The 14,437-nt window shown below is 56.4% G+C and overlaps 1 protein-coding gene across 1 annotated transcript in view; it reads right to left on the reverse strand.

Moving 5' to 3' along the window:
- Nucleotides 1-14,437, reverse strand: part of PLOD1 (procollagen-lysine,2-oxoglutarate 5-dioxygenase 1) — a 38,662-nt gene that overhangs the window by 21,268 nt on the left and 2,957 nt on the right. The window contains exons 2-7 of the mRNA XM_004705425.2: nucleotides 7,799-7,890; nucleotides 6,178-6,311; nucleotides 5,616-5,779; nucleotides 3,907-4,019; nucleotides 1,854-1,917; nucleotides 634-731 (exon numbers count right to left, since the gene is read on the reverse strand). Coding sequence (XP_004705482.1) covers nucleotides 634-731; nucleotides 1,854-1,917; nucleotides 3,907-4,019; nucleotides 5,616-5,779; nucleotides 6,178-6,311; nucleotides 7,799-7,890 — 665 coding nt within the window. The remainder of the gene's footprint in view (nucleotides 1-633; nucleotides 732-1,853; nucleotides 1,918-3,906; nucleotides 4,020-5,615; nucleotides 5,780-6,177; nucleotides 6,312-7,798; nucleotides 7,891-14,437) is intronic.

Raw genomic sequence — 14,437 nt, forward strand, 5'->3', positions numbered from 1 at the left:
AAGCTGCTGCGGGCAGTGTGTGTTCCATCTCTGGAGCACTTGAGAAACGCAGAGTCCTGGCCCCCTCCAGAAATCCCAACCGAGCAGCTCTCGGGTGGGGCCAGGAAACCTGAATTTTTCAGGAGCTCCTCCACCACTCAGTCACCAAAGGACCCTGACTCAGGTGAGCAAGATCTCCCCAGGAGAAACACTCCAGGAGCCAGGGTGCAGCAGGACCCAGCCCCCCACATGCAGAGAGGTCCAGCCTGTGCCGTGGTCTACACCCTAGCCTGTCGTAACTCTGTGAGGGCAGTGACGCCCCGGAGCAAACAGTCTAGAATGTCTCTTGAATGAAGAAGCAGTGAATATGCCCTGGAAGGAGGGGAGGGGCGGAGCTAGACGCAGTGCTACTGAGACCAGGAAGGACACAGTGCCCTCCTATGTGCTCTGCTGTCCAGCAGGGGTGGGCAGGAGGTCACTGACCCCCACAACAGGGAAAGGCAGGATCCCACTAAACTCAGATGTGAAGTAAAGAGACAGTGGGGCCCAATGGGAGGCCTTGACCCCAAAGAGAGGCCCGGGGTAACTGCAAGGGTGCAATCGGGGCCCTGGTCCCCTCCAGCCTGCCCCCCGCCGGGCTGAGCTGCTCCCTACCTTGGTGGGCCCATTGCCATGAATCACAACCGGGAGGGTGTCGTGGGCCAGGTTGCGCGCTCTCACATGGCCCATTTCGAACTTGAGCACAACTTCATCTGAGGGCCAGAGAGCACAGCCCCGTCCTGAGTCAGGTCCAGGGGCTGACAGGCGGGACTCCAGTCCTAGCCCCCTCCCTCCACCCCTCCACGAGCGACCAAGGGTGGCCTCGGACCAGCCACTGTGGTTCTCTGAGCCTCAGTTTCCCCATCTATGAAGTGGGATAGTCCCAGCTGCACGGAGTGAGTGGAAGCCCCGGCATCTATGTGTGCTTGGCACCACGGGATGGGCACAGGGAGCGCTGACTACAGAGCATGCCCCCCACCTCCACCCTGGCTTTCCGTGCTGGGGGCATATGGAGGAAGAGCAAAGACCAAGCCACCTCACCTCCAGACACGGCACCAGGACACCCCAAGACCCTAGTGATGGGGTTGTGGAGCCACCTGTCCCGACGGGCATGGGAAGCAGCACCAAGGAAGAGGCAGCCAGATGGAGGCCAGGTGGTGGGTGGCACCCTGCTGTGATGGAGCACCTACTGGCCGACAGGGCCCCAACACCCAGGCTCTGGGTGACGCCTTCCACACAGCAGGAAGCTGGCTGGTCTGTCCCTAGAAAATGCAGGGGCCTTCCCTTGTCTGAGGGAGGCCCTCTGGGGGTGCCCTTCTGTTTCGCATCCTGGGCTGTCCCCAGGAGTCCCAGGGGGTCACAGCTTTCAGCAAACTCTCCTAAAACCCCCCAACTGGCAGCTCCCCTCTCTAAAGGTGGGAACACTGAGGCCCAGAGAGGGGGCGCGACTTCCCTGAGGTCACCCAGCAAGAGAGTGCAAAGTGCGGCCCTCACCAGCCACGGACTTAGGGCCAGACCAAAGGTGCTTGTGGTTTCAAGGACCCTTGGTCCCCTGGCTTCCCCCTCAGCCATCTACTAACTCCCTGCCAGTCCGGCCTCTGCTCCGAGCCAGGAAGCCTTCATCTGGGCTCTGGGGACTCCATCCCACCACCCAGCACAGAGACACAGCTGGAGCCCAGGTGGCCTCTGGGAATGGGGTGGCTGGCTTCCCAGCACTACAGGCCAAGGGGTCAGCCCTGCTCTCCTCCCTGGGCTCAGGCTGTCCCTTCTCCGCAACCCCTCCTCCTCAGTCACCCCCCTCAGGACCTCCTGCCCTCCCCGTGGGGGCTGCTCACCCAGGGCACCGTCTAGGTTCTGGAAGATTCGGCACCGGTGGTCCAGGGTGATATTGATCCGCTCCTGCAAGAAAAAAGAGGCCAGGCTGCATGAGGGGCAGACCCTGGGCAGAGGACAGGGGTCTGCCCCTGCCTGACCCCCCACAACTATTGCTGCTTCCCCCATCCCCACCCTGTCAGGGAAGCTGGGGCCTGGGAACGCCTGCCACGGCCATGTCCCTGGGACCTATCTACAGGGAGCCAGGGGCTCCCAGACTTGGAGGCAAGCCAGGGCAAGAGTTGGTTCAACCACACCAGCAACGGCAGGCTGTAGAGCATCAGACACTCGCTTCCAACTCCTGCTGGTGTCCTAAGTCTTCCACTAGTCACTTCACCTGTACAATTAAAAGAGCAATCAAACTCGCCGCCATCGAGTCCGCGCCGGCTCACAGTGACCCTGTAGCGCAGGACAGAACCGCCCCTGTGCTTTCCGAGACTCAGCCCCGTCTTCCTCCTCTGACTGGCCAGTGCGTTCAAATTGCGGACCGCTTTGCATCGCAGCCCGACTTGTAGCCACTACACCACCGAGGCGAGTCGCCTGTGTGACAGCCTTGTTAAAAAGTACTATTGTCACCCCCATTGTACAGACTTTAAAAGTAAGGCACAGAGAGGCTGGGTACAATACCCAACATCACACAGTTATTGGCTGGCTCAGCTGGGATTTGAGCCAAGCAGCCTGGACCAAAGACCCTGCTCTTACCACCGGGCACCACTGCCTCTTTTCATTTCAATGGCGTCTCAGGGAGCCCCTAGGCCAGGGAGAGGTGGACAGGTGCACTGTGGGCCCCAGCCTCTGCCTCAAACAAATTTTGAGTTTTGGACTCTGGGTTTCTGCAAATGACATCCTCAGAGGCAAAGGGGAAGGAGGAGGAAGGTTTGCGTTAACAAAAATATCCATTTCCACTGCGCAAGCCCGACCGCTTCATTTCATGGATGATCAAAGCTGAGGCCCAGAGGAGGAAGTTAACTTATCCAAGGTCACACAGCACAGCATGGGTCAGAGGAGTGAGCAGGGAAGAATCCAGGACCCTGACCCCAAGGGATCCCTGAGCTTCCTGCCAGCCTGGAGGGCACTTTGCTGTGTCTGGCCTGCACTGGCCTGGTTCTGCCACCCCCACCCCCACCCCCATCACCACCCCGCCATATTGCCTGTCTCAAAACAATTCTGAGTCTGACTGCCAGACCCAGGCCCATTAGTCCTGCAGGCACCCTCAAAACACACACACACACACACACACACACACACACACACACACACACACACTCTATTCCCATTAGTCCTGCAGGCACCCTCAAAAGACACACAAACACACACACACACTCCACTCCCATGAATCCTGCAGACACCCTCAAAACACACACACACATGTGGGATTCAGAAGAGGATGATGAACAAGAGATCTTGCCTGAAAGCAGAGAATACTAGAAAGATGTTTACTTGTGTTTTACTGTTTATGCCAAAGCATTTGACTGTGTGGACCACAACAAACTATAGATAGCCTGAGAAGAACGGGAATTCCACAACACTTCCTTGTGCTCATGTAGAACTTGTCCATGTCAGTTGCCCACATTTAATTGGATCATTTGTTTTATTCTCATGAGATGTTGCAGAATTCTATAAAATTTATTAACTAGTAAAACACACACACACACATACACACACCACACCCCATTCCAGGACCAGGCCCATTAGCCCTGCAGGCACCCTCAAAACACACACACACACACAGAGCCCATTCCTGTCCTCACACCACCCAACGTCCACGGCCTGCTCCTTGTTTCTCGGCTCCCTCCACATGGGCAGAGCCCATCTTGCTCAGTCACAGCTTCACACCCACCTGCCACACAGGGTCAGGCTCTCACTATCTGCCAAGCAAACGTGTGGCCCGAAGTATGAACGGAAGAGGGGATGCCACTGCCCACCCAGGGCCCTGGCTCCAGGGGCTTCTCCTGTGGCCGCTGCAGCCTGGCCCCTGGGCAGCCCCTCTCCTTGGGCCCACCTGCTGCCTCTTACCCTCTTCTTTGGGTCCAGGAAGATCCTGGTGTAAAAGAGCTGGTCGCTGTCGCTGTCCTGGCCCTCCCACTCGGACACCAGTTTGCTGAGGTTGGGAGCGTAGCCAATGAACCCTGCGGGCATGGGACACAGAGAAAGAGACACACACGCACACTTAGCTTCCAGGTTCCAGGGCAGAAGCCTCCTTGGGCCTCCCAGCCCCCCGCCTCTCATCCTTCACCCAACCCTGCCTCCTCTTGGAAGTCCCCTTGGACTGAGAGGAGGCTGTGTCTGCAGCTGGAACTGGCCTGTCAATTTCCATCACTGACTGATCAGTTCCCACCAATCCTAGAGAGAAGGCTCCCTCCCTGCACCAGTCTGGCCCCCAGTGTGGCCCCCACTCGGCCGTCCCACCTCAGCCACACAGAGCGGGCACCTCGGGGTGGAGAAGCTGGTGGGGAGTGACCGAATGAGGCCAGACGCCCCAGAGGAGCCGTGCCCAGGGCAGGCTCAGCCGATGTCAGACTGTGCGCCAGGAGCTGAGCCCTGGCACAGCACAGGGACCCCCTTGGCTCCCTGGTTGGGTACAGACTAGCGGGAAGAGAAGGGAAAAGGAAAGAGAGGTGGGCAGCCAGGGCGGGGCCCATCTCCGGAGCACGCCGGAGCTGGATGTACAGGGCAGGAATGCGGAGGCTGTGGGGGAGCCCTGTGGGTATCTGCATCTTCAAAAGGTCCCTCTGGCTGCTGAGTTCAGAGGGACCAGAAAGTGGTGAGGCTGGAGGCGGGCAGAGAAGTTAGGAGACTACCGTGCAGATCCACGAGCCAAGGGAGGGCCGTGGCCCGATGACAGAGGAGGTAGCGTGAACGTGGTGCGGAAGAGGGCAGGTTCCAGAAGCCTTTAGGAGGTGGGGCAGTGGGACTCGTGATGGTGGAGGGGGGGGTGGGCGAGGAAGGGGACGGAGGGGGCTCCGGGGGGTTCCCCGGTGTTGCTGGGTGGCTGTTTCACGAGACGAGAGGAGCTGCAGGCTTAGGGGCGAACCCCTCAGGAGCTCTGTGGCTGCTATCTCTTGTCAGTGCTGTGGGTGTATGGCTAAGGAGGCCACGTGGGTCACCGGGGAGCTGCCCCACAGCATCTTGGTGGCTGTCCTCTTCACAGAAGCCTGGCCAGTTTCTTCGGTACTGTGGCCGGGTTCCAGCTGTCTCCCTTCCCGTCACCTTGTGTGATGGCTCATTCTTTACGTCAACTTGACGAACTTAGGGGTGCCCATGGTTTGGTGAAACACACGTCTAGTTGCCATTACCACAATGCAATCTGATATGATTCATCACTTTCCGTAGTGTCATCTCATACAATGTCACCAATCCACTGGCCGAGAAGAGTCGCCGTCAGTGTCCTGCCTCCCGTACGCTGGCAGAGCTCTCCCCCTCTTTGAACGCATCCACCGCCCGACCCACAGCTCTTGGGAGACACGGCCTATGTCCTGACCTACGGGTTCTAAGCGGGCCAGCCCCACCATCATATAGGCTGATTCGTTGAGGCGACCCCCTCTGTCTCCACAGCTCACTGGTTCTGTTCCTCTACAGAGTCCTGGAACAAGCTGTTCAGAAGATTCTGGGTTTGAACCATGTCAGTCACCCACGTAGTGGTGGGGGGTGCGGGGAGGAGGCTCAAGCCAGGGGGATACAGTGGCTGGGCCCCCTGTCCCTTGCCCCAAACTCAGCTCTCTCACCTCCAGAGCCCAGGAACCTCTTGCCGTCGGACACCACCGGGTACTTGGCCTCCAGCCTGCGGTCTGGGTAGATGAGCTCCTCGGCTGAGAAGACCACCTGGCTCTTGGCCTGCCGGAACTTCTTCAGAAGCTCCCGGGGCCCCGACGCAAAGACCACGTCATAGCTGCAGCCAGAGTGAGGTGGGTGAGGGCGCAGGTGGGAGGACAGACCAAACTTTCCACAAATCTTCCCCTTCTGCCCCAGCCCTGGGCCCCTCTGGAAATAACCCTGCCCAGGTCTCTGGGCCAGCCTGCCATGTGTCCACCAACTCTGGACAGAGACAGTCCCCTTGGCCATGTCCTCCTCACACTCGAATCCCAGCAGGCACCTCCCCTCTTTCCACCAAGGGAGGGGCTGAGCTCCACCCCAAGGGCTTGCTGAAGGTTCATGAGTTCTCCAACACCCTAAGCAACGTGATCCCCTCACTCCCAATGTTCTCGGGGGGGCAGGGGGGCGCTCGCCTTCTAGAATATTCTTATATTGCCCAAGAGGGGTCCAGCCCAGAAGCCTTCAGCCCAATACCTGTCTGTGAAGAGAATGACCAGGTTCTCCTTGTCTGAGTGCTTCTCCAGGGCTTTCTTCAGCAGCCGAACCTTCTGCCCTCCGCCTGCTGGCGTCTCCTGTCCCCCATTCCAATCCTCCCCAAGGCCGAGAACCTGCAAAGAAGGACCTCTTACCACTGGCTCCACCTGAACCCTGCCACCGAGGCGGCGCCAACTCCTGTCAGCCCGACAGGGCAGAACAGACTGCTCCTCTGGATTCCAGGCACTGCCCACCGTTCTGGGAGCAGACGGCTCCATCTTCCTCCCACAGAGCCATTGGTGGCTGGAACCACAGACCTCGTAGTTAGCAGCCCAGAGCTGAACCACAACCCGGCTACTGGCTGTAGGTGAATGAACATCCTTTTCCAGTCAAATGGTCCACTCCTCACCTGAGCAGTGAACGCCTTTGCTTCTGTCCAGTACCTCTCTGCCCGCCACCCTTGTGGGACGAGTGTTCTGGAGTAGGCTGAGGCTGAGGCAGCCGGCCAGTCAGAACGCCCCACCCCTTCAGCTACACTGACGCACTGGTGGTGTCGGGGCTTCACAGTGGGCTGCTGAATGCAAGGTCAGCAGTTTAAAACCACTAGCTGCTCTGCGGGGGAACAAATGAGACTTTCTGTCCCACAAAGAGGTACAGTCTCAGAGTCCCACAGGGGCCGTCCTCCTCCGCCTGTAGGGTCGCTACAGTCGCTACGAGTTGGAATCAACTCGACAGCAGTGAGTTTGGTCTGGGTAGTCAGTTATGCGCACGCGCCTTGAGCACATGACCCAATCAAGGCCCATCAGAGTCCTCCCGGGGACTGTTCTGTTAAAACTCCTGAACCGGCTCTTGTTCTACTCAGGTTGCAAAGCTGGGACGTGGAGTCTGTGGCTGGCGGTCACCTTGCAGCCACGCAGAGGAGACCTGTGAGCACGTGAAACCGAGCGGGCGCAAGATGGGAGGCAAAGCACTGCCATGCTGAGCGATCCAAATGCCTCCATCGAGCCGGCACTGAAGCGGTCTGTTTGGATCCTCATTCACATGAGCACTGAGATCACTTTTCTCGCTTAAGGCCACTGGGCTGAATGGGCCATGTGGACACTGACGTGGTCTGGCATCTCCACAGCGCTATCCCCAGTGCCCGCATTATGCCCCACAGAGGAGGCACTGGGCACCCTCAGCTGAATGGGGGATGTCTCCCAGCAGGGCTGAGCTCCGTGGTCTGCACACAAAGGACCACCAGTCCACGTCACTGATGGGTGAGGTAAGATCTTCAAACTGCATCCACCCCCAAATCCCCTGGGGTGATTTGTAGAAATGCTATTCTCAGGCCCTGCCTGCTAACCCACCTGCTCTGTGAGCCTCATGCCCCCTGATGTCTGAACCCCACTGCGTACCTCCCAGTCTCCTCTGTTCCATCCCACAGGATGGAACACAGTGCCTGCAATCACCCACTCCTACCGTTCCCCTAACTCATCTCCGTCCTTCTGGCTTCCAGAAATCTTCCCAGCTGCCCTCGGTCTGACACAGGGGCTCCAGAGTTTTGTGACGGGTGGCTACCCAGTTCCAGGACTCACCCAGCACCCACCGGCTGCCTCAGTCTAGCCCAGGAGCCTCTTACCTGAATCTTGTAGTTGAAGAACTGGGCTGAGCGCTTGAAGCGTCGGAACCCCTCCGTCTCCCTGGTGGCCACCGTGAGGACTAAGAGGCTGTCTGGGGACAGAGAGGGACATGATGAATGGACACGGCAAATGAGGGGAGGGGACTGGCAGGATGGGTCACTGTTCCCAGTGGTCTGTCAAGTCGTGTCCATCCACCACCGACAGGGCCCAGGCAGGAAGGGCCATAGCTAAGACCAAGCTGGTCAGTGACACAGCTGGGACATAACCTGGTCCCCCTGGTCAATCCCCCTCCAGGGCTCCTTCTACTTGGTAACTGACTGACGTGACCAAACACAACCACAAGGGATATCTTTGCATCGTACACCGTGAGGCTGCGCCCCTCTAGTTTAAGGGGAAGGAGGGAAGGATTTGCTCTGAATGCTGAACCCAGGAGGACCTCTTGCCCCATGCTGGGATGGCAAAGACACAGCACAGATGCCAGTTCTCAACACCCCCCCAGCCCCCCCGCCGCCGGGTGCTAATCAATCGCCACCTTGGAATTCCCAGAACAGCATGTCAGGCGGATACAAGCAGCCCAGTTGGTCTGCAGTAGAAACCCAGATCCTCAGTGGGCCCTCTACCATCTACCCATGACCTTGGGCTGCAGCAGCTGCGATACTGCATTACTTGCGCCCCAGTTAGCCCCAGTGCTGACTTTTTAACAGGAAACCTCTCTTGGGCGTTCTAGGGTGGCTTTGCTTCTGCCAGCATCAGGGCTTGGGAGTCTCCTTGAGGCCACGGCGGGATTTGAGGGCCTGGCGCTGGGTTACCTGCTTAGTGTCCTGGCTCTGCTCCTTACCAGCTGTTGTGGGTTGACTGTGTCCCCTGCATGATCTCTCCAATCCCCGGTTCCCTGAACCTGTACGTGTGCCTTTATTTGGAATTACCATCTTTGCAGATATAACCAGGGTAAGCCGGGGATTATAATGGGTCCTAATTCCATGACTGGTATCCTTATAAAATGAGGGCGAGTGGGACGGCGACTTGCAGGGAGACGATGGAACACAGTGCCTACAATCACCCAGGCAGAGGGACAGGGGATGATGGCTACACCCAAAGCATGCCCAGGGCCGCAGGTGGGAAGTACAAGAAGGGCTCCCGGCCTGGGGCAGTCAGGAGGAGCACGGCCCGCCCACACCTGGCCGTCTGCCTCCAGAACTGAGAATCAGAGATGGATGTCCTAAATTAAGCCCTCAGCTTGGGGCTCCTTCTTACAACAGCCCCAGGAGACTAACAGAGGCTGAGCAACCTTGGGCAAATCCCTCTCCTTCCGAGCCTCGGATTCCCCCTGGTAGAGTCAGGGCTGCCGGCTGACTTCAGGAGATGGGGTTTGTGACATTCCTACTGAGGTGCTTGGCACGTGCCAAGAGTCTCTGTAGGAGAAGGATCCCTCATTACTGGTGTTGATTAGTGAGCCTCAAGTGGCTGCGTTGGCACTCACGGCCTGAGACCCCAGGTGATTTACTCACGCCCTCCCCAAGCTCCCCTCCCCTCTGACTGGGACTAGGGGTGACGTCAGGGGACTGGAATCCACCCCAGCCCCACACAGTGCTCTATCTCTGCTCCTACCCAGCTATCTTCCTCCAGTGACAGCCACCATCTTCAGCCCCCACTTGAGTCCTCCCCGCCCCCACCCAGCATGCCCCTTCTGTGAAGTGTTCTCCCACCAGGACCTTATTTGTTTCCCTAGGAGTCTCCGTTCCAGGACCACCCTGACAGATAACAGGGAGTCAGGAGAAGCCTCCGAGAACAAAGGGTCCACAGGCAGAGCGGAGGGGCAGCTCCACAGGCTGCAGGCCTCAGAGCAAGGGGCTGGCGCCAGAGAGCCCAGGCTGGTTGGCCAGGGGTCAGTTAGTCACCACAGCCAGGGGTCAGTTAGTCACCACAGCCAGGGGTGGGAGCAGAGGCCTGGGGGAGGAGAGGAGAGGTGGAGAGTCCTCACCTGAGCTTAGGGCCAGAAGGGGGTGCTGCTCATGCTTGGGGAAGGGCTTCCTCAACTCTGGCCGGGAAGGCTGAGTTTCCGCCCAGGCGTGGGGGGCCAGAGCTCTCAGCTCCGAGGCTGGAGGTGCTCTTGCCCCCAGGGGCCGCTGAAGGCAGTGGGGTGTCACATTTTGTGGAAGGAAAAAGCCAGAAAGTCCCTTGTGGCTCTGGATTCCCAACTGGAAGGCGCCCCTCCTCTGGCAGTAGGTGGAGGCACACTGAGCGTTGCTGCGATGCGGGAAGCCATGCCTCCGGTATCTCAAACACTGGCCGGGTCACCCATGGTCACCAGCATTCGCTGGGGCGTCCAGACTAAGAACTGACGAGGGAGATGGTCACAGCTGAGGGGCTAAGGACTGAACGCCTTTTAGCAGCAGCTTTGGAAGGTTGTCAGCTACAGGGTCAAAACTTCCAGTGTGCGGACTATGGCCGAGGAAGAGCTGCCTCCTCAAAGTAGCGTGGACTTTAATGGAAGCATGGAGCACAGCTTCCGGGCCTTCGTCTGCTGAAGGAGCACCCTCTCAATGAGAAGTCGCTGCAAACATCCTTGTACGAAGAATGCGTCTCGGGACCTTGGAAGTCATCAACCATTGTAGGGTGATTTCCCACTTCTTCCCCATGGTCTTAGGGAATGGAGAGGGTGAAAACCCTATCCTAACCGGCCTAATGGGTATAAAGAGTGGGACTTCACCCTTAGTTAAAAAGTTCTCATGGGAGCTGTATGAACTGTAAATGAACTTTTGTATTTAGCAAAATAACTTTGCTTCTTGATCTGCTAAGGTGTTTTGGAACAAACTATTTTGCTTAACCTTGACGTGGCTGCAAAGTGCAGATGTTTTTGTCTGGACTTGGTTGTTTTCCAAGAAGGAGCCAAGAAATGGGGAATAAAAGAAAACACAGCTTTTAATAAAGTGCCATTGCATACATTCACGTTTCAGGATGTTTCTTTGGTCCTCCTGAACCCTACTTTTCTATATTCTCTTTTTTCTCAAGACCACTCACCCAACTTCAGCTTTCTGTGAGGAACACGCCGGAGCTGGTCTCCGGCAAACCATGAAATGGAACGCACACCGATCATGAGCTTAGGCATGCGTGGGCTGAAGTGGACTGGTATTGGCCAGTCTGAATCAGACAATGACACTGTTGACTGGGCCTCTAATGACATAGACGAATGGTGTGGCATTGGTCAACAAAAATTAAAAATCTGAGACGGACTCTGAAGTAGAATGTTGCACATGACAGAAGAGTGTCGAGAGCTCTAAAGGAAGACCACTCAATACAGCGACTGTGCAACTGTGAGGGGCCCTGGGGGAGTGGGTTTCGAGAGGTCAGCAGTTCAAGACTAGTCACTTCCTCAAAGGTGAGCCTCTCTGCCCCTGTAAAGACGTACAGCCTCGGAAACCCGAAGGGGCAGCTGCCTTCTGTCCATAGGGACACCATACGCCAGAATTGACGCAATGGCCGTGAGTTTGGGTTTTGGTTAATCCAAATTCACACATCAATTACCAAAGCCAATGAGGAAGAAATGGAAGAATTCTACTCAATGTCTTCAGTCTGAAATTGAGCTAACATGCAATCAAGATGCAGTTTTTAAATTTTCATTACAGAAAGATACAAAACAAGTGTACTGAATACAATTGAATGATGGATTGTTATAAGATTTGTTCATGAGAGAGGGGGGAGCGGGGACGGAGGGGAAAAAATGAGGACCTGACGCCAGGGGCTTAAGTGGAGAGCAAATATTTTGAGAATGAGGGCAATGAATGTATGGATGTGCTTTACACAATTGATGTATGTGTGGATTGTGATGGGAGTTGTATGAGCCCCTAATAAAATGATTAAAAATAAAGTAAAAAAAAAAAGATTTGTAAGAGCCCACCCAATAAAATGATTAATAAATAATTTTAAAAGATACCTTGATAATTACAGGTGATTGGAATGTCAAAGTTGAAGGGAAAAGAGAGGGGGATCAGTCATTGGAAATGATGCCCTCGGAGACGGAGACAAAGGTGGGGATGCCTGGCAAGAAGCTTGCCAGACCCGCGACTTCACTACAAACACCTTTTCACCATGACTGTCCATCCACGTGGACCTCGCCGCCTGGACGACACAGGACTCAAAGTGACCACACGGGTGCAAAGAGACCGCCGAGAAGCTCGATAGTATCAGGCAAAATAAGGCCAGGGGAAACTGGCTCAGACCACTGATTTCCCACTGTGGCGGCTGAAGAAAATTGTAACAAGTCCACAAGAAAATCGCTAAGGCATGTCTCGGGAGATTATTCTAGCAAGGGACACCACTGGTTGAGCCTTTGCCAAATGCCATGCACTTTGTGAAGCAGGTGACAACTCATTATCACATTTAACTCCCAAACAACCCCGTGAGCTAACCAAAAAACCGTCAACACTCCACTGCCATCGAGTTGATTCTAACTCATAGCAACCCTGAATAGGGTTTCTGAGGCAGTCACCCTTGACAAAGGCAGATTCACTCCAAACCCAATTCACTGCCACTGACACCATTTTGACTCATGAAGACCCTATAGGACAGAGTGGAACTAACCCTGTGGGTTTCCAAACCTGTGAATCTTTACAGGAGTAGAAAACCTAGAAGAGGCTGGTGGTTTCAAACTGCTGACCTTGTAATTACAGCCCCACACATAACTGACTACCAGGGCTTCTACAGGAGCTGAGCGCTTCATCTTTCTCCCTTGCAGAATCTTGTGGATTTGAACCCCCAACCTTTCAGTTAGCAATCTAACACTTACCTGACAGCACCACCAGAGCTAAGAAACAGGTAGCATGTTTATCCCCATTTTCCAGGGGGCTAAAGAAAGAGGCAGCTGAGTAGTGGAGGACCACTCACCCGAATTCTTGCCTTCCACTCAGGAGCCCCGAGTTCAATTCCCCGGCTCTGCATTTCATGAGCAGCCAATTACCCGTCTCTCAGTGATGCTGAGAACATTTCAGTGAATCTTCTAGACCAGGGGTTCTCAACCTGGGAGTCGCCACCCCTTTGGGGGTCGAACGACCCTTTCACAGGGGTCGCCCGACTCATCACAGTAGCAAAATGACAGTGATGAAGTAACAACAAAAATAGTTTTATGGTTGGGGGGGTCACCCCCACATGAAGAACTGCATGAACGGGTGGCGGCATGAGGAAGGTGTTGAACCACTGCTGTAGAGGAAGATGGACTAAGACGAACAGCCTGGGGGGGTGTTCCCGACAATCAGCCTGTGAAAACCCTAGGAACCACAACAGCCCAATCCCTCATGCATGGGGCCCGTCTCCAAGAGCCAGGGCTGATTCAAGGACAACAAAAGAACTCACTCCTGTTGAGTGGACGCTCACTTACAGCGACCGTGTAGGGCAGGGTAGAACTGGCCCAATGCGTTGCTGAGACTAACTGCTTACAGGAATAGAAATGCCCCTCTATCTCCTGAGGAGTGGCCGGCGGTTTCAAAGGCTGACTGTGGATCGCCGCCCGACTCTGAACCATGGTGCCACCAGGGCCCCCCAGCTAACGGGTGAGAAGACGGAGGCACAGACCTGAGTCGCCGGCCCAAGGTCACAGAAGCTTAAGAACAGAAGGGAATGAGCAGTGTTCCAAAGGCCCATGCCCAAGTCATGGTTTCCCTGCCCAAGCACTGACCAGGCAGAATGCCAGAGACTCCGGCTGCAGACAGAATCCAGCATTCCCAGACTTCCTGTAGCGGCCTCCTCCTGACTCACTGGCAGGCCCTCGCCAGAGCTCTGGCCAGCGCATATGGTGGCAAAGGAGGATTCGGGTTGCAAGGACTAGAGCCCTGCCCACCTGCCCGCCCCGCCCCACCCCCACCGGATCCACAAAGCCTGCCTTGGGCTGAAGCCAGGGCCCCCGTTAGGCCGGGCGCCCAGGGCACTCCATCCTCGGTGCCTACTGCCCCAAGTCCAATGCTTTCCCCAAACGGCACGGCCAGGGCTCAAGAGCGATATACCAGAAATAGCAGGGCAGGAAAGATGGCTGAACAAGTTAGGCTCACTAGGCCTCAGTTTCCTCCTCTGTAAAATGGGACAAATCAGGTGCTCCCAGCCTGCTTCTCCAGCCGACTCGCGTGAGGATGACATGAGCTGGGTCATGGACAGCGTGGCTTCTTATTCGAGGTACCCCATTCCCCAAAAGAAGGAGCTGTGGGTGGTGGCTGCTGCCCTGGGGTCTGGGACAGAGAGCAAGAGGGACATGGAGAGGTCATACAAGGGCTAGGAGGGCCGGTTCCGGGGAGAAGAGGACTCATGAGGAAGAGGCAGAGTTCTGCAAGGGCCTCTGGGGTGCGGAGGGGAAGGCTGAGGGTTGGAGGAAAACTCAGTCTCCTTTGCCCCTGCCTCAAGAAGCGGCCCCAACTCAGGAGCCAAGTGGCGGGGCCCTGCCCACTCCGCTTGGGTCTGGGGGCACTGTCTCTACACGCTCGGTCCGCTCTGTGAGGAGCTAGGAATCCTCGGCCCTGCACTTGAACAGAAGCCACACAACTACAGGCCTGGGGATTCCCAGGAGCCAACTGTGGGTTCCCCCTGGATCTGGCCCCCACTTATTCCTTGCGTCTCAGGTCTCCTCTGATGCCACTCCACCAGCTCTACCACTG

Source organism: Echinops telfairi, unplaced genomic scaffold (assembly GCF_000313985.2).
Source record: "Echinops telfairi isolate 266 unplaced genomic scaffold, ASM31398v2 ScPeMD7_7457;HRSCAF=8495, whole genome shotgun sequence".
NCBI lineage: Eukaryota > Metazoa > Chordata > Mammalia > Afrosoricida > Tenrecidae > Echinops > Echinops telfairi.